Source organism: Leptonychotes weddellii, chromosome 13 (genome assembly GCF_054177405.1).
Source record: "Leptonychotes weddellii isolate Sample4059 chromosome 13, ASM5417740v2, whole genome shotgun sequence".
NCBI classification, from domain to species: domain Eukaryota; kingdom Metazoa; phylum Chordata; class Mammalia; order Carnivora; family Phocidae; genus Leptonychotes; species Leptonychotes weddellii.
In genome coordinates, this window is record NC_138381.1 from 54547058 (window position 1) to 54574867 (window position 27810).

At 36.6% G+C, this 27810-nt stretch overlaps 1 protein-coding gene across 3 annotated transcripts in view; it reads right to left on the minus strand.

Annotated features, from left to right (window-relative positions):
* The window catches only part of CEP192 (centrosomal protein 192), a 135395-nt gene that overhangs the window by 54355 nt on the left and 53230 nt on the right, over positions 1-27810 (minus strand). For all 3 annotated transcript variants that reach the window (XM_081802585.1, XM_081802584.1, XM_081802583.1), the window contains 8 exons: positions 25286-25646; positions 24729-24872; positions 18773-18837; positions 18131-18340; positions 15640-15766; positions 14249-14367; positions 7763-8582; positions 7549-7675 (listed from right to left, as the gene is read on the minus strand). In XM_081802585.1, the coding sequence (XP_081658711.1) occupies positions 7549-7675; positions 7763-8582; positions 14249-14367; positions 15640-15766; positions 18131-18340; positions 18773-18837; positions 24729-24872; positions 25286-25646 (1973 nt within the window). The remainder of the gene's footprint in view (positions 1-7548; positions 7676-7762; positions 8583-14248; positions 14368-15639; positions 15767-18130; positions 18341-18772; positions 18838-24728; positions 24873-25285; positions 25647-27810) is intronic.

Here is a 27810-nt window from a genome sequence, read left to right on the forward strand (position 1 = left end):
AATAAATTTCATATATAGTTGCATAACAATGTTAGGTATTCATTTGATAAACATTTATCGAATACCTGATATAAAGCAATGAACCAAGCATTCAAAAGTTCCTGCCCTCAAAGAGCACAGATGAAAAAAAAGAATCATGTACGTAAGTTCAAAGAAATGGGATCAGTCATACACTGCTGAGTGGAATAAGATGTGGGACGACTTTTGACTAAGCGATTAAGCAATGCATACCAAAACACTTTGACTCAAACATTCTACATCTAGGAATTAATCCTAAGGAAAAAAAAAAAATCAATGCTAATTATAAAGACTCTGCCAAAAGGATATATCTTGAACACATAAAGAGAAATTAGGCTATGGAAATTATGGCACAAACATACAATAAAACACTACTCAGGTACTTTAAATCATACTGTTAAGTACTATCCTTTGACTCAGAAAGATGTTCATGACATTAAAGAAAAAAGATTAGAAAGCAATAAATATAGTAAGATTCCACATCTACCTAATACACACGCCATGTTGTTGGCCAATACCCATCCCAGGGCCAGCCCAGCCCGACATAAGGAGAGAAAAAAGGAAGCACCGCCCAAAGAGAATGGCAAAGTCATACCGGACAGGAACAACTGCTGTCCTACTGCATGCACACTGTGCCATTTCATTTCAGTTAGCTCTTATTTGATTGAATTTTACCCCATCCCTTTTTTTTGCACAAAGTTCTGAATACTAAGCTGGGCAACAAACACAGAGAAAATCCCATTTTTAATTTCGGATTTTTAAAAAGCCCCAAATCAAGACAGTGGTATTGACAAAAAACTATAGTTAGTGTATTTCTAACCAGTGGAGACAGAATATTAACCAAATTGCTTCAGGCCTATTTTAGCTTCTGCATGACATGCACCCACATGGGTTCCTATATGCATGCACATACTTACACACACACACACACATACACACAGAGATACCATAATACAACATGAAAAAAGTTCTGGGTTACTGGGGTGATGCGCTGTTATTAGTCTAGTTCCTTTTTTTTTTTAAACGATATTTATTTATTTATTTGAGAGAGCGAGAGAGAGAACAAGTGAGAGCACAAGAGAGAGAGCAAAAGCAGGGAGGAGGGGCAGAGCGAGAGGGAGAAGCAGACTCCCTGCTCAGCAGGGAGCCTGATGTGGAGCTCCATCCCAGGACCCTGAGATCATGATGAGATCATGACCTGAGCCAATGGCAGATACTTAACTGACTAAGCCACCCAGGCATCCCTAGTCTAGTTTTGATTGAAAGGAACAATGCATTTGGGTGTATTACCCCAAATAATGAGACGTGAACTGTAAGAACACTGGGAAATAGGAATGCCTGAGTGGCTCAGTCAGTTAAGTGTCCCAACTCTTGATTTAGGCTAAGGTCAGGATCTCAGGGTTGTGAGATCGAGCCCCGTGTTGGGCTCTGTGCCGGGTGTGGAGCCTGCTTAAGATTCTTTCCCTCTCCCTCTACTCCTCCTCCGCTAAAAAAAAAAATGAACACGTGGAAATAAAGAAATTTTAGTTGAGATGTCAAACTTCAAAGGAATCCCAAAACTGCCAAGGTGCCAGCCACACAGAGATACAAAGGCGGTTATGGGACTAGAAGGTCTAAATCAGCTCTATGGACCTGCTGGAAACAAGCTAGAAGACTAGCTAAGAGGAATGCTAATGAGTAGCAAAACTTATCAGATAAAGTACATGCACCAAAAAAATGTTGCCGCTGAAAAGATGAAAATTCTGGCCAACAGTATACCGTAAATATTAAAAAAACAAACAAACAAAACTTAGGGGTATCTGGGCGGCTCAGCCTGTTAAGCATCTGCCTTCAGCTCAGGTCATGATCCCAAAGTCCTGGGATTGAGCCCCACATCGGGCTCCCTGCTCAGTGGGGAGTCTGCTTCTCTCTCTCCATCTGCCCCACCCCCGACTCATGCACTCATGCTCTCTCTCTCAAATAGTCTTAAAAAAAAAAAAATGCAATACAAGTTGGTAGAAACCAGAGAAAAAGAATAAAAATATCACACTCAAAAAAAAAAAAAAATCACACTCATTTTACCATAATAAAGAAGTACAAGGAGAACTTCAATAAAAATAAATGAACATAAAATCAAAGTCAATGTTGGCAGCAATAAAAAGCCTAATTGATGCTACAGAAAATCAGTGATGCAGAAGATAAACACTTGAGCCACTACCCCACAATACAGAGTAAATGTAAAAAGAAATGAAAATTAGGGAAAAGAAAACAGTCATAAATGACCAGAGAATGGAGTGTCAACTAATGGGAAACCAGGGTTCTCAAAAGGAAGAGAGAATAGATGGAACACAGTCAACAATCAAAGGTAACAGAAAACAAAACTTCCTCGGTTGAAGAAATAACTGTGTATACAGAGTTTATCATAATCCAGGAAAACCAACTAAGAAACTGACACAGGCATTTGAAGCTGACGAGGGAAAAAGGAGAGAAAGCTGTAGTAGGAACCTAAAACAGAGCTGGAAATGAGGCTTAGATGAAAATGCATATTGTGCAACAGGAAAACAGACACACAGCATGACCACAGTCACACAACAGAGTGCTACACAGCAACAAGCACGAGGAGCTACTGCTACAGGCAACCACAGGATGAATCTCAGAAACACGTTAAAGCATTGTAAGTTAGACACAGAAATATGTGTGATTCTGTGCATATGAAATGCAGTAACAGACAAAACTAAACTATGATGATACAAATCAGAAAGTGGTGGCAGGGCGGGAGTGGGGAAGGAGGAGGAGAACTGACTTGAAAAAGGCAAAGGATTGTTAATGGAGGGACGTATATGTTCTATATATTTTAGGTGGTGGTGTTTCCATAGGTGTATGTAAGTGTCAGAAACCCACTAAATGAAACCCCGTGTATTTTACTGTATGTTAATTATACATCAGTAAAAATAAAATACAACAATGCATACTGTGAAATCCTAAAACTGGGTTAGGAGTGGGCCAAAAATCTGACAGTGAGCACACTAGTAGGCTAAACCACACCCCCAAATGATTCATGGATTAATCTACATACCAGAGACTGATCTCAATTCGTATTTGCTTTGGTGGCTAGGGCAGCAAAACACGTGTGCTGAGTAACTCAGCAACACTGCATCACTCTCATTTCATCTTCCCCTGCGATTTTAATTCAGGGCACACTTACCCTCTTCTAAATTAGCCTTTTCTCATTAAGTCCTGTTGTTTTGCCCCACACTAAGAAGCGGGGTTGCAGGTGCCTGGCTAGCTTATGCATGTGGAGTAAGCTTACCGATTCCACGGTCACTTTAGAAAGGTTAAATATGACACCCTCATTCAAAATATCTGAACATATACCAAGTTCATGAGAAACTTTAGTATCCCCCTAAGGTCTATTTCCTATACATAACAGATTAAGTATATTTTCTTAGAAGGACAAAAAAAAAATCAGGTGGGTCCAAGAGTGAGACCAGCCAGCCAGCATTCTCTCTGACCAAGGGCAATGTGACGGAAAAAATAATAATGTAAGGCTTTATATAAGAGTACTTATATTTTTATTAAATGCCTTCATATACAATTAAAAAATATCAAAACCACAGAAAACAAGATGAAACTGGAAAGTACACAGGGGGAAAGAGACATTGCAGAAAACACTGTAAGGAATGCAGAGATAAAAAATGTGAAATGCAAATAAGATGAAACAGAAATTAAGAAAGAGGCAGATCATTGCAGTGATGGTCAAATTCTGTATCTCTGATTGTGGTGGTGGTTACATGAATTCACACCTGTGATAAAATGACACTGAATTCTACCCACACATTCACTGTTCCCATGACAAGTTTCTGGTGATGACACCATGCTAAAATTATGAGAGATGTAACCACTAGGGGAAACTGGGTGGTACCTTTGTGATCTATAATTTTTCCAAAATAGTAAGTTCTTAAAGGATTAAAGAGAAAATAAATGTAGACGTCAAGCAAAATGGATCCCACATATGCATCACTAGAGTTCTGGGGGCAGTAAAGGGCTGTGGCAAATTTTCCTTAAATAAATAAATGCCTGAATTCACATACTGAAGGGTATACTGTATGATGCGACAAAATAACCATGAAGAGTCAACACAGAGATATAGCCTAATAAAATTAAACTAGACTTGAAAGAGAGCATCTTCGGCATAAGCTTACAAAAAGATCAAGTCAATTCTGAGGCAGAAAGAATTGGGGTGCCTCAGATTTCCCTCCTTCATTCCACAGAGACAGTAAAGCAATCCCTACAGAAGACTTAAGGGAGGAAAGCATAAGCCAAAGATTTTAAACAAAGCCACGCTATGCTTTCATTACAAAAGCCACAGGTTAACTGTGGAACATGAGCCTAGCGAGTAATGTTCCCTCTGTCCTCTGAGCAAACTACCATAGGACATACTTCAGTCAGTCGAGAGAGAGGAAACACCTGATGGCTAGAAAAGAATATATTTATCATGGAACACTACATCAAAAACTAATGATGTAATGTATGGTGACTAACATAGCATAGTAAAATAAAAAATAAAAAATAAGAATATATTTAACTAAAGAATAAAAACTAAACAAGTATAGGATAGGATGAATCAAAATGCAAATGAAATGCCAATGCAGAAATTACGTAACTAAAAAAGAAAAAAGTAGAAAGGGAAAGAACATGAGAATAAGCTCTCACTGGTGATAGACACTATTATGGGTTGAGCTGTGTTTCCAAAAAAACATATGTTAAAGTATTAACCCCCAATACTTCAGAATGTGACCTTATTTGGAAATGGGGTCACTGCAGATGTAATTAGTTAAAATAAGGTCATAGTGGAATAGGCTGGACCCTTAATCCAATGTGAATGCAGAGGCAGAGATTAGAATAATTCATCTGCAAACCGATGGACGCCTATGACTACCAGAAGCTGGAAGAGGTAAGGAAGAATCCTCCCCTAAAAGCCTCAGTTTAAAGATTTTTTTATTTGTAAGTAATCTCTACACCTAACAAGGGGCTGGAACTCACAATCCCAAGATCAAGAGTTACATGCTCTACCAACTGAGCCAGCCTTGCACCCCCTCCCCAAAAAAGCTTCAGAGAGAACATGGCCCTGAACTTCTAGCCTACAGAGTATGAGGCAATACCTTTCTGTTGTTTTAAGCCACCCAGTTTGTGACACTTTGTTATGGAAGGCATGGGAAACTAACACAGTTGGGACTCAACATCATTTAAAAGCTGGCAAAACAAGTGTCAGAAGCAGAAGCATATTTAACGGTACAAAGATAAACATTCAGATGACTTTACAGACAAATATTAGAGGGGAGATAAAGGAGAAAAATCAGTAGATGACATCCATCCTGACAAGTCAAGGCCAGATGACCTTCAAATTTGGTAGAGGTGGATGACTTCTAACGTTTTATAAACATGAGCCGTTAAATAAGAGGTGGCTGTGTATATGAAAAAGTGTTTCAAGACAAGGTATCAAAGAGTCACTGAAACAGGAAAGAATTTAAGCCTCTACTAATTGTTAACTCTAGCTTACCCATACCATTTCAGATGAATATGCAAAACTCCAATGGCAGCCAGGGAAATACCTAATAGATAACTTTGAAATCAGATATAATTTCAACCTGTTTCAAAATATTGAACATTTTTAATAATTTTACTGTATAGGTAAGTTTTTCTGTTTATTAAAATCTTTCAATAGAGAAACATATAAAAGATACTTTATACAGCCATAAAAGGGGCAACTAGGTAGCTCAGTCAGTTAGATGTCCAACTCTTGATTTCGGCTCAGGTCATGATCTCAGGGTTGTGAGACTGAGCCCCAAATCAGGCTCTGCACCAGATGTGGAGCCTGCTTAAGATTCTCTCTCCCTCCCTGCTTTCTTAAAAAAAAAAAAAAAAGCCATAAAAGACAAAATTTGTAAATTTAATAATAAACTTTTTGTATGGCAAAAAAATACAAGCAAAGTAAAAAGAAAAAAAATGCTTCTATAGACTAGAATATATAACTCATATCACAAAGGGCTATTCATTCTGCCTAATACATCAAGGGCTCCTAGAAATGGAGACAAAAAAGACTAAAAATCCATGAGAAAAATGTGCAACAAATATGAATAGATATTTCATAGTGAAGGAAATACAAATATAGAGGAAAAGATGCTCATTATCACTCCTAAAAAATATGAATTAAAGTTATACTGAGATACTATTTCTTTCACCTATCAAAATGTCAACCATCAAAAAGTTTTATAAACATTCTGTTGATGAGGCTGTGGGAAAACAGGCTCTCTCTTAAATTGTTGGTGGGATAATTAAACCAGTACAACCTCTATGACATGGTTGTACTAATTTAAATAGGTACATGAATGCAAATACTCTGATCCAAAAATCTCCATTTCTGGGAACTTATCCTATAGATCTATTTCACATGACCAAAGTGACTATAATACAAATGAAGCTGTAATAAGTAACTTTATATAGCAAAATATAAGTAAGTGCGTAAAGGACTCTATATTGAGTATAAAAAGGAATGACAGTAAGAATATATATTCATATTTGGTTATGCATGAAGAAACTCTAGAATACCTAAGAAACTAATAACAGCAGTTCCCTGGTGAGGGGATTGGGGAACTAGGCAGAAAAGGAACACGGTAATGTAGGGAAATACACACATGCACATGAGTGCATATACACATATATACATATGTATACATTTCAAATATACACATATATACATTTATAAATACACATATAAACATTTCATAAAGCAGTAAGTTTACACTGTTCAAAAGTTATACACACACATATATCTATATGCGTACTTTTTGAATAATGCAAATTATGGCATTTTTGAAAAATTACATTTTAAAAAGTTCTTATAACTTGAGTTAAAACCTATGAAGTATTAGGATTCTTCTAACCCTTGAAAAAGTATTTACCAATCTCATTAGCATTAAAAAATCAAATTAATACAAGATAAAAAATATCCAACCTTTAAGCGATTTAAAATATTGATAAGAAAACAGTGAGATGGATACTCTCATCATACACTGATGGTAAGAATGCAAGTCTTTAAGACCTATTTAGAAAATAATTTGCTAATAATTTCCTGAGTTGGGAATTTCACTTCTACTTATCTATCCTTAGGAAACAGTCAAACACGGAAAAAAATTTTATGGGCAAAGCTGTTCATCTCAGTATCATTAAAATGGCAAAACAAAAAATAAAATGACAAAATATAGTAAAATATAGTATCTCCCATTATCCACCAAAGGCATCAAATAATCCGTGGCTGATTCACTGTGCAGACTAATTTTCTCTTAAATACAAAGAATCATTATAATAAGTGAGAACAAAGTATAAAAACTTGCACAGAAAAATGGTCTGAAACAAATTCACAAAATATATACAATGGTTACCTTTGAGAAATGAACCCATAAATATTTTTCTTTACACTTTTTCCAATATTCTTCTACTGAACACGTATTTTTATTATTAAAGAAAAAAAAAAAAAAAGTAAGCACCTACCCTGATAAACTTGTTCCAGAAATTTCACTAGGAGAAGAATGACTCAGTGGAGAAGAGGAAGGTCTGAAGCTATCCTGGTCATCCTCTGACCCATGTCCACCACGCTCAGGAGAGTGATTTTTCAAATCTATCAGAAAGGTGTTATTTTTCAATGAGAACAACAACAAAAATCACTTGTAATTTTGTGAATGTGACCAATTACTTCAACACTTACCAACATTTTTAGGCGTAATTATGGAATGTTTTCCAAAAGTCACATGTTTTTCACCATTGCTTGCTTCACTAACACACTCATTTTGCCTCTGATTTTCTCTATTATTTGTTATTTCCTCACATTCTCCTGACAGCCAAACAGATGCTATCCTGGGGTTCCTTACTAATGAATAACTATTAGATGTTACTGAGGTGGCTGTTTTGCAGTTACCAATATCTGGTAATTTGTTGTCAAGAGGATATGTCTTCACATCAACTATTGTACTTTCATTCTCTTTTCTATTTATAAGAATTGAATTTGGACAGTTTGTTCTAAATGATTCTTGATTCTTGCTCTCTCCATTTTCACCATAAAAAGTAAATGCTGTATTTTCTTCTGGTTCCTTTATACTTATATCAGCAGCACCTAAGTCCACTGTATGGATGTCTCGTGTAAACTGTTCTTTTGGCAAAGATAAATCCCACCGATCAGATGTACCAGCTCTTGAAAAGTTTTCCAGTCCACCTTCATATCTACTGACTTCTGTTTTTTTAAGGTATTTCTCCATATCAAACATGCTGGATCCATTACTTTTTTCTGTATCATTAGGCAAGAAATGAGGCACAGTGGAATAGTCCTTTTGTTTATTATCTTCCTGAAAAGTCTTCTCTCTGGTTTTATTTGAAAGTGCCTTGATCATGGCAGCAAGTTGGGAAGGATCAGTACTTACTGATGCATCTGCAATGGCTGAAGCAATGGTGCTTATCCTAAGTACAGAATCACCATCAATGGGTGGCTTGCTTTTGTATCTTCGGGGTTTGCTACTCATGAAGAAACTGTCCTAGAAAGGAGAAAATTCACATCATAAATTTATCTCAGTTTCATGGACATGTACATATTAGTTTAATCTTTAGATGTTACATAAAATTTAACAGCAGCTAGAAATTAATGGTATACCAATTAAATACCCTAATTTTAAAAAAGACAGTTGTTATCAACTTTAATTACAGAGTACTGGGTTACTCACAAAATTGGATTATCAATTATTTTTTAAAAAATCTTCAGGAGTTAAAGAGATGCTAAGGAGGTGTTAAAACTGAACCAGACAATAATTTAAAATAAAACATTAAGATACTGGGATCGAGAAACCAATGAGCCACTGTGATTCCAAATATAATCCTTGGTAATTTCATTCAATTGTTAGAAATGAGGAACACCAGCAGTCTCAGATCACTTTGATCCAGGTACTGGGATTGAGCTGATTGGAGCTGGCCCTCAGTCCTTATGAGGGCCAGCCTAATTTTGGTTTGCCTTTTATCCTAGGGTGTGTAACCCTTTGTGGTCTCATCCTAAAGCACGATTCTTTACCACGGCTTCTCCCTACCTCTCATCATTGGTAGGCACTGAACTCTGTTTTTATACCCTCACTCCCATAAGAACACCTTTGCTGAGTTTCTTCTTAAAATCTTATCCACAGCATCTTCTTGAAGCAACAGATCCCCACAGGGAAGAGCACTCTCAGTACTGGGATTCTTTCTTCTCTTGGATTTTGGCCCAATAGTTTTTTGCTCCTTTTTTAGCTCTCCAGTACCTTCTAAAAGATGCTTCTGGATATGTTATCCAGTTCTAACTGTTGTCAGCCAGAGTTGGTTTGCATTGCTTAGTCTGCTATTACTTGGAGACCGAAGTCTTAACTTGCATTTTTAAATATTAAATAGGTTTATGTTTCTTTGCTGTTGGTTCCATTTCAGTTGTTTACCCATGATTCCTATTTATGTCTTGCTGGTGTTCCTCATTCATGTCAGAAGCAAACATAAATCCTGTCTGGAAGATTAAATCTCCCATGGCCTCAAATTATTTCAGTGACATTTCCTGTAAAAGGTTAAAAGCAAAATAGAAAAAGATGTAACATGGAAACACTCAATAAACAATAAAGAAAGAAAGCTGGTGTTACCTATGTTAATATCAGACTAGACTTAAGGCATAAAGCGCTTTATCTGCAAACAAAGGCAGTCATACACAATGACAGAAGGTCTGATTCACCAGAGAGAACAATTCTAATTTGTATGTACCTAAAAACACAGCTTCAAAATTTTTAAAGCAAATACTGCCAGACTCACAGTGAATAACAGAAACATCCATAATCATAGTGTGAGATTTTAATATCTAAGTAACTGAAAGAACAAGTACAATAATTTTAAGGATACAGTTTCATTACTATGATTTAATAAAATTTACCTAAATAAAATATACAGAAGAGAGCAACCAAAGATCACACCACAGACATTCCCATTATGTGCACAGAAAATATTTTCAAAAATGGAACAAATGCTGAGCCATATATCATGTTTCAGCAAATTTCAAAGGCCTAGACTCAATATTTTAAAATCTGGAAAACCCCTAAATGTTTGGAAATTGGGCAATACACTTGCAAAACACAACAGACCAGAGAAATTAGAACATACATTAAATGGAATAATAAAGACAGTATGATGTATCAAAAAATATCTGATGTAAAAAATAGTACGGATGCAACAAAATTCCTGCTTTCAGGAAAATTTACACCATTAGATGTTTATGTAAGGAAAGCAGAAAGGAAGAAAAATTAAACATTTATCTCCAGAAGTTAGAAAAACAACAAGTTAAATCCCCAGAAAATTTAAGGAAGGAAATAAAGACCAAAAAATCTGAATAGAAAACAGAGAATAAAATTAATGAATTAATAAAATTGAGAAGTACCTGGTAAGAATGACTAAGAGAAAAGAGAGGGAAAAGAGCCAATATATAACAAAGAAGACATTCCTTAAGAACCTAAAATATTAAACAATCACAAGAGGATATTATGGTCAATATTTGTCAATTTATATGGAGTGATATATTTTCAAGTTTAGATGAAAGGTTCTAATTCCTAGGAAACTACAATTTACTAAAACTGACACAAGTTTTAAAGATCAGAATAGTCCTGTAACTTTTATTTATTTTTTTAATTTAATTTTTTTTTTTTAAAGATTTTATTTATTTATTTGACAGAGAAAGAGATAGCGAGAGCAGGAACACAAGCAGGGGGAGTGGGAGAGGGAGAAGCAGGCCTCCCGCCGAGCAGGGAGCCCGATGTGGGACTCGATCCCAGGACCCTGGGATCATGACCTGAGCCGAAGGCAGACGCCTAACGACTGAGCCACCCAGGCGCCCTAGTCCTGTAACTTTTAAAGAAACTGAGGGGCACCTGGGTGGCTCAGTCAGATAAGTGTCTTGACTTCAGCTCAGGTCATGATCCTGGGGTCCTGGGATCGAGCCCCGTATCAGGGTCCCTGCTCAGTGGGGAGTCTGCTTGTTCCTCTCCCTTTCCCTCTGGCCTTCACCCCGCTCATGCACTTGTGCGCGCTCACTCTCTCTCAAATAAATAAAATCTTTAAAAAAAATTGAATCAGCAATTAAAAAGTATTAAAGAAAATTCCAGACTCTGAGGATTTCACCAATGTACTCTACCAAAATCTAACAGCACCAATCTTAAAAAAAATAAATAAAAATAACAGCACCATTCTTATACTCTTTCAGAAAAATAGAAGAAAATGAGACGATCAAAACCTTGATACCGAAACCAAAAAGGCATTCTGCTCACTCACACAGACACAACATTCTGAAAAGACCATAAGCAAACCAAATCCAATGATCTATAAAAAGGATAGGTATATTCCAAATATAGAAGAACAGTAGAATATTCAAAAACTATTTCTTGTGATTCACCACATTACCAGAAAAAAAGAAAGCTGATGCTTACTTTGACAGACACAATAAAGCATTTGACAAGATTCAACCTCCTTACAAGTTAAAAACAAAACAAACTAGCAGACAAGTATCAGAAGGGAATTTTTAAAAACGATGATAAATAAAAACCTACAGCACACATCTAATTTATTTTTTTCTTCCAGATTTAAAATTCTAGTTAGTTAACATACAGTACAATGTTGGTTTCAGGAGTAGAATGCATTGATTCAGCACTTACATATAACACCCAGTGCTCATCGTAACAAGTGCCCTCCTTAATGCCCATCACCCATTTAGCCCATCCCCAACCCACCTCCCTCCAGCAACCCTCAAGTTTATTCTCTATAGTTAAGCTCTTATGTTTTACCTCTTTTTTCCCCATGTTCTTCTGTTTTGTGTCTTAAATTCTAATATGAGTAAAATCACATGGTGTTTGTCTTTCTCTGATTTATTTTGCTTAGCATAATACACTCTAGCTCCATTCACATTGTTGCAAATGGCAAGATTTCATTCTTTCTGATGGTTGAGTAATGTTCTATTTTTTATATATGCCACATCTTCTTTATCCATTCATCAGTCAAAGGACACTTGGGCTCTTTCCACAGTTTGGCTATTGTTGATAATGCTGCTATAAACAATGAGGTGCATGTGCCCCTTCGAACCTGTATTTTTGTATCCTTTGGGTACATACCTAGTAATGCAATTGCTGGGTCATAGGGTAGTTCTATTTTTAACTTTTTGAGGAACCTCTACTGTTTTCCAGAGTGGCTGCACCAGTTTGCGTTCCCACCAACAGTATAAGAGGGTTCCCCTTTCTCCGCATCCTTGCTAACATCTGTTGTCTCCTGTGTTTTTAGTTTTAGCCGTTCTGACAGGTGTGAGGTGGTATCTCATCTTGGTTTTGATTTGTATTTCCCTGATGATGAGTAATGTTGAGTATCTTTTCATGTGTCTGTTAGCCATCTGGATGCCTTCTTTGGAAAAAAGTCTATTCATGTCTTCTGCCTATTTCTTAATTGGATTATTTGGTTTTTGGGTGTTGAGCTTGATAGTTCTTTATAGATTTTGGATACTAGCCCTTTATCAGGTACATCGTTTGCAAATATCTTCTCCCATTCTGTAGGCTGCCTTTTAGTTTTGTTGACTGTTTCCTTCACTGCGCAAAAGCTTTCTCTCTTGATGAAGTCCCAATAGTTCATTTTTGCTTTTGTTTCCCTTGCCTCAGGCGACGTGTCTAGTGAGAAGTTACTATGGCTGAGGTCGGAGATGTTGCTATATTCTCCTCTAGGATTTTGATGGTTTCCTGTCTCACATTTAGGTCTTTCATCCATCTTGAATTTATTTTTGTGTATGATCTAAGAAAGTGGTCCAGTTTCATTCTTCTGTGTGTTGCTCTCCAGTTTTCCCAACACCATTTGTTGAAGAGACTGTCTTTTTTCCATTGGATATTCTTTCCTGCTTTGTCAAATATTAGTTGGTCACGCAGTAGCACACATCCAATTTAAAAATAAATACTGAAGAGCTTTCCCACCCTGTCAGGGAAACCCAACATCATTCCTTCTCTTCAACACTGCTCTGAGGTATAATAAGGTAGGCCAGTCAAAGAAATTGAAGGTATCAAAATCAGAAAGGAACAAAACTATTGTTATTCTCAGAAGATAAAACTGCATATACAGAAAAATCCAAAGAATCTACAAATAATTATTAGAGTTAATAGTAAATTTGGCATGGTTGCTATATATAAGTTGAGTATTTAAAAAAACATGTATTTCCGTTTAGCCAAAAAAAAGGAAGAGTGAAGCTAAGAAAGGTAGTATTAAAACACTGTTTCAACAAGTTAGAAAGCAATTTACAAAAGATGTATGTAATCTCTGCACACACAAAAATCATAAAATACAGAGAAAAATTAAAACCTAAGTGGAAGGATATGTAATTTTCATGAATTATAAGATTCAGAATTATAAAGGTGTCAATTTGACAGTTCTAGAGATTAAATGGAACACCAGTTAAAAGCCCAACGGTGCTACTGGTTGGTTTGCTGAAGGTGGCAATCTGATTTTAAAACATATGTGGAAATGCAAAGGGCCAAGAACAGTCAAGATACCTAACATGAAAAATAAGGTAACAAGACTTATAAAGCCACAGTGTCATATTAACATAAGATAGACCCCAAATGTCCAATGGACATGTCTAATGGGCATAGCAAATGCAGGGCATTCATATAATAGAATACTATATATAGTAATGAAAAATAAGCTTCTTTTGTACTTAACATAGTTGCACCTAGTAAACACAAGTGAAAAAAAAGAGAAAGAATACATGGTACATGATTTCTTGTAAATAAAGTTCAAAAACAGGCAAAATTAATAGTAGATAGGAGGAGTAGTGCTCAGAATGGGCAAAAAAAAAAAATGGTTTCTGAGCTGCTAGTGGTGTTCTCTTTCTTGATCTGGGGGTGTACACAGGTAAGTTGTGGTAACTCACTGACTGCAAGTTTGTTTTATAAATAAATTTATGTATGCTTATTATGTTTAGTATGTATGTACTTAGCATGTATATTTATTATATGTTGATTAAAATGTTTCTGAAAATTTGAAGGACATTTATAATAAAACTGAATCCAAGAAAAACCAACCAATGTTATACTGCATACATTTTTCACATGTGACTTTATATTGATCTTAGACAAGAACAATGACAATGCAGTTTTAGTTTTTCTCTATGGAAAGCTCAAGATACCTCTGTTTTGCAGTTATTGGCAGTTAATGTCACATCACTTTCATCCACTTGTGAAATACTCTCCAGTTCTTCAGCCTGAAGTGTAACTGATCCTTCATTTAGCTGTGCTTTTAAGTCTCCTGTAGAAAATATACAATAATTCAACTTACATCTATATACTGTCTCACAGAAACAATCTGTAGGATAAGGACCACTCAACATGATTAATTGCCAAGAAAGAGTCTTTGTACCTCAATTAAAAGTCATCTTCACAAAAACTATTTAAATGTACGGTCACTAGGGCAAAGGATCAGGGCACTGTTAATTTGATTTTGCCAAGTTTAAACTTTGAAGAAGATTGTGGATTTTAATCTCTCCGTTTCAAATACTGACAAACTCATTTAATATTTTCAGCTTTAAACATTTCACAAATATACAATAAACTGAATTCAAAAATTAGTACTTCTTGGGGCACCTGGGTGGCTCAGTTGGTTGAGCGTCCAACTCTTGGTTTCAGCTCAGGTCGTTATCTCAGGGATGTTGAGAGTGTGGACCCTGCTTGAGATTCTCTCTCTCTCCCTCTCTCTCTGCCCCTCCCCCACTGCTCACGCACGCACGCTCTCTAAAAATAAAAATAAAAATGAGTCCCTCTTTACAATAATAGAAAATCAACTAATTTTATATATAGCTCCTTTATCCCAACTCCTCTACTAGATACAGGCTCTTTAAGGACTGGAGCATATTTTGTACAATTTATATATGTAGCACCAGGCACTGTACTAACAAAAAGTAGCTGTTCAATAATTGTATGTTATTATCAAGAAAGTTTGATTTTAAATATTTATCATAGAGGGGCGCCTGGTGGCTCAGTTGGTTAACCATCCAACTCTTGATTTTGGCTCAGGTCATGATCTCAGGGTTCTCAGATCGAGCCCACATTGGGCTCCATGCTAAGCAGGGAGTCTGCTGGAGATTCTCTTTCTCCTTCTACCCCTCACCACCCCCCTAAATAAATAAATAAATCTTAAAAAAAAATTTATCATGGATATTTATCATACTTAGACTATCATAGTCGAAATCTCAAAATACCTTTTAAACCAAAAGTCTACCTAAATATAATAATAGTAACTACAGTTCACTAACTCAGTAGTTTAACAGGTCAAAATTAACTAGCCCATTTGAAAAAATTATATTTACTTTGGTTTTTTACAAAAGGATTTAGATGGATTTGGGCATCTTGTTTCTACTTTCAACTAAAAAGGCAATGTGGGTTATAGAAGAAGAATATCTGTAATACTGAAAAAAGTTCAAAACAATATATACATTTTCACTCTTATAAGAACATGATCATATAACCACTAACTTATAGGTAAAAAAAAGGTTACTAAACACTCCTTCATTTAATCCATTACCTGAAAATATATCATGGTTAAGATGAGCCATTTCTTTTTCCAAATTACTTCTTGATACATCAGATTTTCTTATGAGAGCAACAGGTTCTCTCTTCTCTGGTGATCTAATAAAATAACCAAATGATGGCTACAAAATAAACATGTGAATTATTTCCTTAATTTTTAACTGCTCTGAGAAATTCTAGACTATTTTATCTTACTATGGGTAACCTAGCTGAATTACTTCAACAAAATAATTGTTCTTTTCATTTAAACTCAAATAACTAGAGATGAACTTTAAAAGTCTACTTTTATTTCCTTACTACTATATTCAATCATCAAAACTAATACTGCCAAATAAGCTGCTCTTACTAAGAAATCCAAATTCAAACCACCCAGAAAAGATATTTCATTCATTCAGTAATTATTACTGAGCAGCTACTGTGTCAGCACTGTTAATCATCAGTGTGACATATCAATGAGAAAAAAGATGTGACATATCAATGAAAAAAAAGATAAAATGTCAAAAATGTCCTGCCTTCTTAAAACTTACAAGTTCAAGGATATTTATTTTATATAATACATCCTCAAAAATCTGTATTAAGGGGCGCCTGGGTGGCTCAGTCGTTAGGTGTCTGCCTTCGGCTCAGGTCATGGTCGCAGGGTCCTGGGATCGAGCCCCACATCGGGCTCTCTGCTCAGCGGGAAGCCTGCCTCTCCCTCTCCCACTCTCCCTGCTTGTGTTCCCTCTCTCGCTGTGTCTCTGTCAAATAAATAAAATCTTAAAAAAAAAAAAATCTGTATTAAGATTTGGTATGTTCCTAGCACTTGGATGAAAGTGTTAAGGAGCAGGGAATTCCCACCTGTCTTTCCTATACAACTTTGACATGATAGACCTGAAATGTAAACTTATTAAATGCACTCAATTTTCGATAGATCTTCACCTGGGAATTTCTTCCTTTGATCCAGCAACTTGAATGCAAGTAACATTTCATAACTAAAACCAAAACAGAAATTCTAAATGATAGATCTATTTTTCCATGATCCACTGCTTTGTTTGTTGAGTAAGGAATTAATTTCTTCTTCAACTTCTCTCATAATGTCAAAACCCCAATCAATCCAGGCAGGAAAATCTGTCTCTCCAAAGCACTTATTTTCATTGTTTAATTCACTGCACAGACAGGAATGTACAGGGACAGGATGTGTCAGGGAACCCCAACATCATCACTTCTCTTCAACATTGCTCTGAGGTGTTATCAGGTAGACCAGTCAGAGAAACGTAAGGAATCAAAATCAGTTTAGTTTCAAATTTATGTTCTGTATATCGACTTTGAGTTCTAACACCATGGCTATTATTTCAAATTATATTTAGTGAAATCCAGTTTTAATACCACTCCCTCCAATAACCCAACTCCCTATATGGAATTCATCAAGCCCTATGACTCTACCTCCAAAAGAAATCTTGAATCCTTGATTTTTTCTGTGTCTGTACTATCATTCTAGACTCCAGCCTTCACCACATCTCTTCCCATGTACTAACCCTCTGCCTGCTGCTATTCCTCCTTTCAGTTCACTGCTCCTCTCCACCCAGGTTCCATATACAGTAGCATCATGTCACACATGGAGATGGGGCCGGCACCACGACAAAGTTGCTCCCTGCCTCCAAGCACTTCTTCCCAATTAATTTCACATGAACCCAAGTCCTACAAAGACCCCTCATGATCTGGTCCTGGTCTTCTTCTACCATTGAACCATCCTACCCTCTCTCCCTCCCTCCATTTACATTTAGCTCCCCTGGCCTGGTTTCTGTTCCTCAATATGCCACTCTAGTTTCTACCTCCAAGCCTCCACATAGATGGTCCCCTTTTGCTGGGAACACTCTGCCTCCAGATCTTTTGGCAGCCTCCTCCTTCTCATCATTTAGGTCCCAGTTCAATGCCATCTCCTCAGAGGTCGCCCTGATCACCACAGCTAAAGCAACTCCTCACCATTCTTCATAGAACTTACTACTATTGCTTACATTTTCCAATTTTTACATGTATTACAACTTATTAAACCAAAACTTTCCTATATTTCAAAACATGTTTTCAGGTAAGAGGTTAAAAAAGTCAATCTTCGAATTCTTCCCATCAACGAATGATATAAAATAGCAATATCAATAACACGTATTGAATACTTGGTGCAAGTTAGTCTTGGTTGCTAAATGCTTTATGTGTCTCATCACACTTAATTCTTACGAAACCCTATAAAATAGCACTCCATTTTAAAAATTGGAAAATTAAAGCATAGATGAGTTAAATAAATTGTTCCATGTCACAGAGTTAGTTAAAAGATAGAACTAGGACTGGAGTCAGGGTCTGACCAACCATAAAACCTAAGCTGTCTACCACAATTCTATCATGTCCCTATTCTGTCCCTGCTGTAAAGATACTATGCTGTAGCTAATACCATCATAACATTCAAAATATAAGGGCTGGTGAATTCAACCACTTGTAGCACATATTATACTTACTCTTTTCACATTGTAACCGCCACCAAGGCAACCAAGAGCTTCAGATCTTTGAGCAAAGAACTCTCCTAAAGATAGGCGTAAATAACTGGCATCATCTTTGTCCAAATCTGATGTGCTAAGTGATTTCCTCAACAAACCATAATTAATTGAAGTTCCCCAAGACGTATCCCCTAGAGCAGCTGAAGTGTTCTGGGCATCTATATTTTCTTCCTAGAGAGAAAGTTATTGTTTCATTTTATTTCCCCAGCAAGGCTTCTTTCTGTTCTTCTAATATGCAAAAATAAGAAAATTGAACTAAGAAAATTTAAACATTTTAATTAAAAAAAAATAGGACAAATTCAAGCTTAAGCAGCTAATAATAAGGTAATGAACATATTCAATTTGTTAAAATAGCATTACTTCATTTTAAAACATGGTTAAAAACTACGGAAAGATCTTTAAAGCCTATTAAGGTGATTCTAAATGAATTGAACATTATTTTAGTGTGCCAGTTACTTTTTAATTAATAACTGAGAGTAAGAATGCAAAAGCAATTGTGTAAACATGAGAAAACAAGATATAATTCTATACAAACTATGTATCTACCCAGAAAGAATACAGGTTAAAATTTTAAACTTTGGGTAATGCCAATAAAATACAAACCTGCATAAATTGATGCTCTTTATTAAATTCTTCTTCATCTTGATTAATCAAATCCAGTGCTTCAGCTTAAAAAAGAATTAGTTTATATAATTAAATTATACTAATGCCTAATTAAAAACTAGCAGATATTTAAAACTTAGCTAGTTAGGAAAATGAAACACTAAAGAAAATAACTGAAAAAAGTATATGAAAGCTTTCATCATACAACTATACATCAGTTTTAAGTACGTAGTCTCTGGTTCTCAAACTTTTGGTAATGAACACTCTACTGTTACTGATTTCATCCGCTACTAATTTGTCCTAACTTACTAAAGGGCCTTTACAATGTAAGCTTTTTATTTGTAAAAGATTCACACTAATTTTAGCTTTTGAAGATTTTGGCACAACTGATTTAAGGCACTCACCCGTGAATACCTGTGAAATTTTATCTGGAACCATCACAACAGTAAGTCACTGTAAACTTGTGAAGAGGTCTGCTGGGGTACCCAACCACCTGTTTGCCCAAGACTGTCTCAGTTTTAGAAAGGAAAGTCCCACATCCCAGCAAACCCCACAACCTGGACAAACTAAAACAAATGGTTATCCAACATCTGCCCTCAAAGTTCCTACCAAGCAACTCAGTTTGCCTTAGGGAAATGAATGGGCCTGGATACCTTCAATCTCTAAACCAAAGCCACAAACTAAAATGCCTCAGAGACCAGAGGTGGATGAGCAGAAAGGACCAGGTGTGACACAACAGGGAGTGATGGGATAGTGGCAAACTAGAAAGCACATGATCCTGCTCAAGGCATTAGAATCGAAAAGAATTTTAAACATACTGACTAATCGGAAAGTCTGCAGGCTCTCTGCCTGCCTGCTACCCACTCTGGGCCTCTGCCTGGTACTTTAGGAGACTGGCTGAAATGGGAAGTTGCATGCAACCCGGAAGAGACAGTCTACCATGGCCCAAACAAGAGAGGTGTCCCCCCACACTCATTAGTCCATCAGGAGCTAATCAGATCCAAATTGCCCTTTTGGAAACCCTTATAGTTCAACATTAATATCTTGAGAAACACAATGAGAACAGAAATAGAATATTTCCAATCAGGAAAAACAGAACACCAGAGATAGCTCAGATCCTTACCTGTTAGGATAGTGGGGGTTCTTTACCTTGTGAACCCATCATTTCTTATATAAACACATTCTTAACCTAGAGCTCTATGAAAGGGCATCAGGAGAACAATGAAACTCTCAAAATCACATGAAAAACACAATCTTTCACATAAAAATTTTTCTATGAAGATTCTCTGGTGCCCATGACTCAAAGTATGTTAAAAGTCATTGCTCTAAAATGTGAAAGTATCAACCAACCAAATCTAACAGCCAAGGGAGGGGAGGTAGGAAATCAGACCACTAAGAAGATAGCCCAGAAAAACTTAATTTACTTCACTGCGTTAAATATCAAATGTTTTTCTGGGGCTCAGTCGGTTAAACGGCTGCCTTCAGCTCGCGTCACGATCTCAGGGTCCTGGGATCAAGACCCATGTCGGGCTCCCTGCTCAGCAGGGAGTCTGCTTCTCACTCATCCTCTATACTCTCCCTCTGTCTCTCAAATAAATAAATCTTTTTTAAAAAATCAAATGTTTTCAAACCATTAACTAAACAGTTCCAACTGCTTTTTATTACACTCCGAAGTACTTTTTTCTCTGAACTTTAACAGATTCTTCAATTAAAGAAAAATCTACAGTAATATTGCTACCTTGTATGCTCACCAGAAATCAGCCAGCAATTATGAGAAAATAGAAATTCTTTTTTTTTTAAGAATCTATACCCAATTCTTTGCCAAATCTAAAATAGTCCTTTCAAGTATCTCCTGAATGTTTTAGTTGTTAAATTTTGAAGCAGGCCATATACCCCAGCCCCCCAGCCATGTTTAAAACCTAGGCCATAAGCAGAAGTGATATAGTGACTCAGATGCATGGAGCTGTCAGAGAGGGGCAAGGCAGAAATGGGGCAGAGGGTGTCCTATCTCTCATTTTCTTTCCTTCCACCACACTTTTCCCCACAGTATTCCATAATCATTTTCCCCATTTCTTCACCATTCTTTCCAACCTGGCCTTTGTTCATTCCCTAACCACAAGGATGGTTTCATTAAACTTCTTTTATCTATTTTATTTTTCCTTAAATAGTAACACACCTACATAGTTCAAAATGCAAAGGTACACATATGTATGATTCAACAAAGAGTTTTGAGAAATTAACCAAAGACATAAAAGGGAATATGGCACTGAAAAGTCTCCCCATCATTCCTGACCCTACATCCCACATTTTCAAAAGCAACCAATATATAAAGTACCCCTGAAATCCCGATTTGAATCTATTTGATTTTTTAGTTCAGTAGCTAGGGATTCCTGCAATCCATTTCTTTCTCTTTAAAAAAAAAAAAATCTTGGGGCGCCTGGGTGGCTCAGTCGTTGAGCGACTGCCTTTGGCTCGGGTCATGATTACAGGTCCTGGGATCGAGCCCCACATCGGGCTCCCTGCTCGGCGGGAGGCCTGCTTTTCCCTCTCCCACTCCCACTGCTTGTATTCCCTCTCTCACTGTGTCTCTCTCTGTCAAATAAATAAATAAAATCTTTAAAAAAAAAAAAATCTCTACACCATATGTATTTATAAATGTGTGTGTCCTCCCCCCTTCCACCTTTTTACATAAATGTCAGAATATTTCATATGCTCTTCTAGGTCTTGGAATGTAAACAATTTATTTTCGTGATTATCCCGTATTAGTGAATGTTCCAACTTTCCCCTTTTTTAATGACCACGGTGTATTTTCCTTGTATGGACGTACCTTATTTAATTAGTCCCCTGTTTTGTATATCCATATTGCTTCCAACCTTTTGTTATTTTAAACAATATGTATCACATACCATTTCTGCAAGCCTATCTGAAGAATAAATTCCCAGCAGAACCCCTTGGTTACAGGGTGTGTACATCTGTAATTTTGCTAGATGCTGTAATACTGCTCTACCTAGACCCTGTGCCATAAATACTACAATACCTATTTCCTTCACACTCTTGCCAACATAGTTTTATTACCAAACTATTGGATCACTGCCAGTGAAATAATGGAAAAATAGTATCATGGAGTGGTTTCTTTCCATGAATAAGTTCCATGAACTTTTTTTGAACATTTAACAACCATTTTCATTTCCTTTTCTCTAAATTGCCAGTTTATATATTTTGCCTAATTCTATGCTGAAAAGCTGGTCTTTTTCTTATTTATCAGAACTATTTACACATTAGGAAAATGGGCCCTTAACCTGTAACATGAATTGCAAGTATTTTTTCTCAGTCTGATCACGAATTTTTAAAAACTGTTGACCAAAGTACAATATACATATGAAGAGTATTTATGTGTACAACTCAATGAACACATTTGTGTGGCCAGATCAACACCCTAGATCAAGAAAGAGAACTTTGCTAGCACCCCCAAAAGGCCAATCAAGCTTCCTTCCCATTACTACATGCCCATCGGAGGATAACCAGTATCCTTACTTCTTACTCCACAGAGCAGGGTACATTTTGAAATATATACAAATAGATTTATATAGCATGTACTCTTTACTCTGCCTTATTTCATTCAATATACTTGTGAAATTCATCCCCACTGCTACAAGTAGCTACACATCATTCATTCCCATTGCTACATAGCATTCCAATGTGTGAATAAACACAATCCATTCTATCATTAATGAGAATTGGGGAGTTTCTAATTCGGAGTTGATCATATAGTGCTGCTATAAATATTTTAGTCTTTTGGTGAAGAGTACATCTATACACTGGATATATACTCTGGTGCAGAATTACTGGGGGCCCCAAAGTATGAAGTTCATAAAGTTTACCTCCAAAAGCTCCTGCTAGACAAGTTTCTGAAATGGTTCTATCACTTTACACCCCCACCAGTTACACATGAGAATTCCATGACCACTTTTAAGTGACACAGTCGATATCCACTGTCCAGCCTGTACCCTCGTGTTCTTTCTAAATCAAGATATTATTGAGCAAGCTTGAACTTAATTTAATTTCCAGTTTCTGGCTCACATTTCCCACCTCAAACCACAGTTATTCAAAATTCTACAATTTCTTCTAATTTTCCCATCTCAGTTCACGGTACTGCCATTTTCTCAAGTAACTCAGACCACAAACCTCAATCTTTTCTTGCCTCTCTATCTACTGAAATCCAGTCACCAAATCCTAACCATTTTATTTCCAGGTCTTTCATTATCTACTTGCTTTTCATTCTCACCGTGACACCTAGATTTCTACAATATCCTAAGGAATCTCCCAATCAACTGACCATTGATGCCAGAAGTTGGACAAATGAAGTCTTTAGTGGCTCCCTATTGCTTACCACACAAGCCTCAACTCTGACATGGTAGTCAAAGCTCAACCCACTCCTTGGCCCTACTCTACCTCTCCAGCTTCACCTCTTCACCTTTTATTACTCTCCTCTTCCCATATCTTGTCATAAATGCTAACTACATTGGACTATTTACCATTCTCAAAACACACCCAGACTTCCTCATTTCATTCTCTTTCATTGGGTTTCCTATCCATTTGGAATTTCTCATGCCCTCAAACATTTACCTGTTCAAACTCTTACCTCAAAAGCTACCTCCTATGTGAAATCCTTGTCACCCACTCATGCAAAAGTTATTTTTCCTCTAAACTCCAAAACCATTTGGTTTGTGTTTCTTATAATGCTGATGGTTGTTTTACTCTTGTCTTACCACCCTTAGCTGATGGACAATTTCTTAGAGGCTGGAAAAATACCTTATTTGTCTCTACCTTCCACATCATTAGATGTTTAGGAGGAGCTTAGTACAAACAGGAGTTAGAGTAACTTCTTGCTGTGGCATGTTCTGAGTCTATTAAAAATAAGACTAGGCTTGACAGGCCATTTCAAGGCATTCATGCCTTTCCTCATTGCAGGTTTAGAGGTGCCCAGCACTGGAGGCCTCCGTGGCACACCATCTCCATAGACTAAGGCTCAAAATGCAATTTGTTTGGCAGACTGAAACTGGTTTTTCCTTTCACTGTCAGAGATTCTGCTAATCAAACCTAGCTGATATTCCTAATGCTCTCATCTTTTGAGATTTATCTTTTCTGTCACTTTTCTCCCATCGCTTCCATATTTCTTAGGTTTTACTCCAAAACAGACTGGATTTTGTAATTGCTCATTTATCATAATATTTCTTTTGTTCAGGACAGAATTTTAAAAGTGAGAATGTACAGCCTGAGGTCCCTGTTAACTCTGCAATATGAAGGTTCTAAACTGATATAAAAGAATGATAGTCTGACTCACTGTCCTTAAGGAAAAGGCTCAGCTCATTCTGCAATGATTAGCACTAACTCAAGCCTTTGTTCCTATAAACACTATTGATAAGCTAAATATTACAGCTAACCCTTGAACAACATGGGTTTGAACTACACAGGTCCACTTAACACAGATTTTTTTTTATAAATACAGTATAGTGCTATGAATGTATTCTCTCCCTTATGATTTTCTTGACTTTTTCTTCTCTCTAGCTCACCCTACTATAAGAATACTGTATATAATACATGTAACATACAAAATAGGTGTTAATTGACTATGTTATCGCTTAAGGCTTCTGGTAAAGAGTAGGCTGTAGGTAGTTAAGATTTTGGGGAGTCAAAAGTTATATGCAGATTTTGAAATATGCAAGGAGTTGGTACACCTTAACCCCCACATTGTTCAAGGTTCAAATGTATACTCCAAAAACGCAGATTTTGAAATATGCAAGGAGTTGGTACACCTTAACCCCCACATTGTTCAAGGTTCAAATGTATACTCCAAAAGTGATTTGATGTGGCTAACCAATATATACAGAGTAATCTCAGAACACCATCAAAAACAATGAAAATGGTACAATAAAGTGGTTATCAATACACTTACAACCAGATCTGAAGTCTTCATTCATCTCGTCAGTTAGAGACACATTTAAATTTTGTTCTTTATTAAAAGATGTATAATATGCAAGGTCAGTGACCCATCTGCCCTCTTCATTTTGATAGACAACACTTTGTGGTAGATCTGTATCTAAAAAATTCCAAAAATATCCAATGACATATGAAACAAAATGATATAATATTCTTAATAATTTTACTTAGTTGACTTATCTATCAACAGTACTGAAATCTGCCCAAAACTAGTTAGAAAAAAGAAAATCCATTCCCACAAAAGGAAAGTTCTCTAATGGTGGATAAGCCAGCCTTAACCCAGTAAAAATCTGTAATGGAGAACCAGGGGCAAAAGGAAAAGAAAACTAGGACTTAGAGTAGTACATTTCCACTAGATCTGTGAATAAAGATACAATTTCTAATCCATAAAACACAATTATTTTATTACAAAAGATAAAGCAAGTTCCACTTGAAAATATATTCTATTCAAAATGTATAAACATTTTATACATTTCTTTACTTTTATTTTTTAAAAAAAAAAGACCTACTCACCCTCTTTACTCTTTTTAATGGACTTATAATAATTACATGTTCGCCTTTCACTAGTTGGTGACCGAAGACTATCAGTGGAATTAATTTCACTGTCACTAACAGGCTTCAAAGATGCTATGTCCACATATTTTTGAATGGACACTTCAGGCGTTTCAGTGTCTAAACATCTATCCACGGGCAAAACTCTTTCTGAATCAGATGCCAAATGCTTATTTTGATGAAGAGACCCGGCCTCCAGTTTCAAAGGGTCCATTAAGTCAAAATCACCTTTACTGGCATTTGTGTCATGAAAACAAACAGGGTTAAGTTTCGCATTAGTAGCCTGGATAGTCTTCACAGGAACTTCTTCTCTTGTGCTTTCCTTTAAAAATGCATAACAGAGCAGCCATAAGTTTTGTTTTTCATAACTTATTCCAAAACTTTATGGGGAAAAAATTATGTAGTAGACATAAATGATTATTATATGAAGCATCAGACTATACAGTATTCACTCTACTCTTTTAGACTATATATGAACCAATTTTAAGCAATATACCAAAACCAAAATTCATGTGGTCATTACAAACATTTATCAACAGATTCAGATATCAAAAGTGGGTCCAACATGTTCATTTTTTTACAGGATGTAAGAAATGTCAGTTTAACTTTTGTAATTACCACTAAAACTCTCTACAAGGATGGCAAGCCCATTAATGTAACCTAACTCATAAAATTAATATGACTAACATCCCTTGAAAACAGATATATTATAATACTTTTTAGAATTGATCCCATGTACTATTACACCAAAAAACCATAAGATACCTAGGAATAAACCTAACCAAAGAGGTAAAACTAAAAGATCTGTACTCTGAAAATTATAGAACACTTATGAAAGAAATTGAAGAGGACACAAAGAAATGGAAAAGCATTCCATGTTCATGGGCTGGAAGAACAAACATTGTAAAAGTGTCTATACTACCCAATGCAATCTATACACTTAATGCAATCCTTATCAAAAGATCACCAGGGCGCCTGGGTGGCTCAGTCGGTTAAGCGACTGCCTTCAGCTCAGGTCATGATCCCGGGGTCCTGGGATCGAGTCCCAAATCGGCTCCCTGCTCTGCGGGAAGCCTGCTTCTCCCTCTCCCACTCCCCCTGCTTGTGTTCCCTCTCTCGCTGTGTCTCTCTCTGTCAAATAAATAAATAAAATCTTTAAAAAAAAAAAAGATCACCAGCATTTTTCACAGAGCTAGAACGATCCTAAAATTTAAATGGAACCACAAAAGACCCCAAGTAGCCAAAGCAATCCTGAAAAAGAAAAGCAAAGCTAGAGGCATCACAATTCCAGACTTCAAGCTATATTACAAAGCTGTAGTCATCAAGACAATATGGTCCTAGCACAAAAACAGACGCATAGATCAATGGAACAGAACAGAAAAGCCAGAAATGGACCCACAACTATATGGTCAACTAATCTTCAACAAAGCAGGAAAGAATATCCAATGGAAAAAAGACAGTCTCTTCAACAAATAGTGTTGGGAAAACTGGAGAGCAACATGCAGAAGAATGAAACTGGACCACTTTCTTAGACCATACACAAAAATAAATTCAAAATGGATGAAAGACCTAAATGTAAGACAGGAAACCATCAAACTCCTAGAGGAGAACATAAGCAGCAACATCACTAACCTCAGCCATAGCAACTTCTCACTAGACACGTCGCTTGAGGCAAGGGAAACAAAAGCAAAAATGAACTACTGGGATTTCAGCAAGATAGAAAGCTTCTGCACAGCAAAGGAAACAGTCAACAAAACTAAAGGGCAGCCTACAGAATGGGAGAAGATATTTGCAAACGACATACCTAATAAAGGGCTAGTATCCAAAATCTATAAAGAACTTATCAAACTCAACACCCAAAAACCAAATAATGGGCAGAAGACATGACTAGACTTTTTTCCAAAGAGGGCATCCAGATGGCTGACAGACACATGAAAAGATACTCAACATTACTCATTATCAGGGAAATACAAATCAAAACCAAGATGAGATACCACCTAACACCCGTCAGAATGGCTAAAATTAACAACATTAGGAGACAACAGATGTTAGCAAGGATGCAGAGAAAGGGGAACCCTCTTACACTGTTGATGGGAATGCAAACTGGTGCAGCCACTCTGGAAAACAGTATGGAGGTTCCTCAAAAAGTTAAAATTGAGGGGTGCTTGAGTGGCTCAGTCAGTTAAGCCCGACTTTTGATTTTGGCTCAGGTCACAATCTCATGGTTGTGGGATTAAGCCCCTCATCAGGCTCCATGCTCAGCATGAAGTCTGCTTGAGATTCTCTCTTACCCCCTGCCTCTGCCCACCCCACCCCACCCGCTCACCCTCTTTCTCAAAATAAATAAAATCTTTGAAAAGAAATGTTAAAAATAGAACTACCCAGCAACCCAGCAACTGCACTACTAGGTATTTACCCAAAGGACACAAAAATACAGATTCAAAGGGGTACATGCACCCGATGTTTACAGCAGCATTATCAGCAAT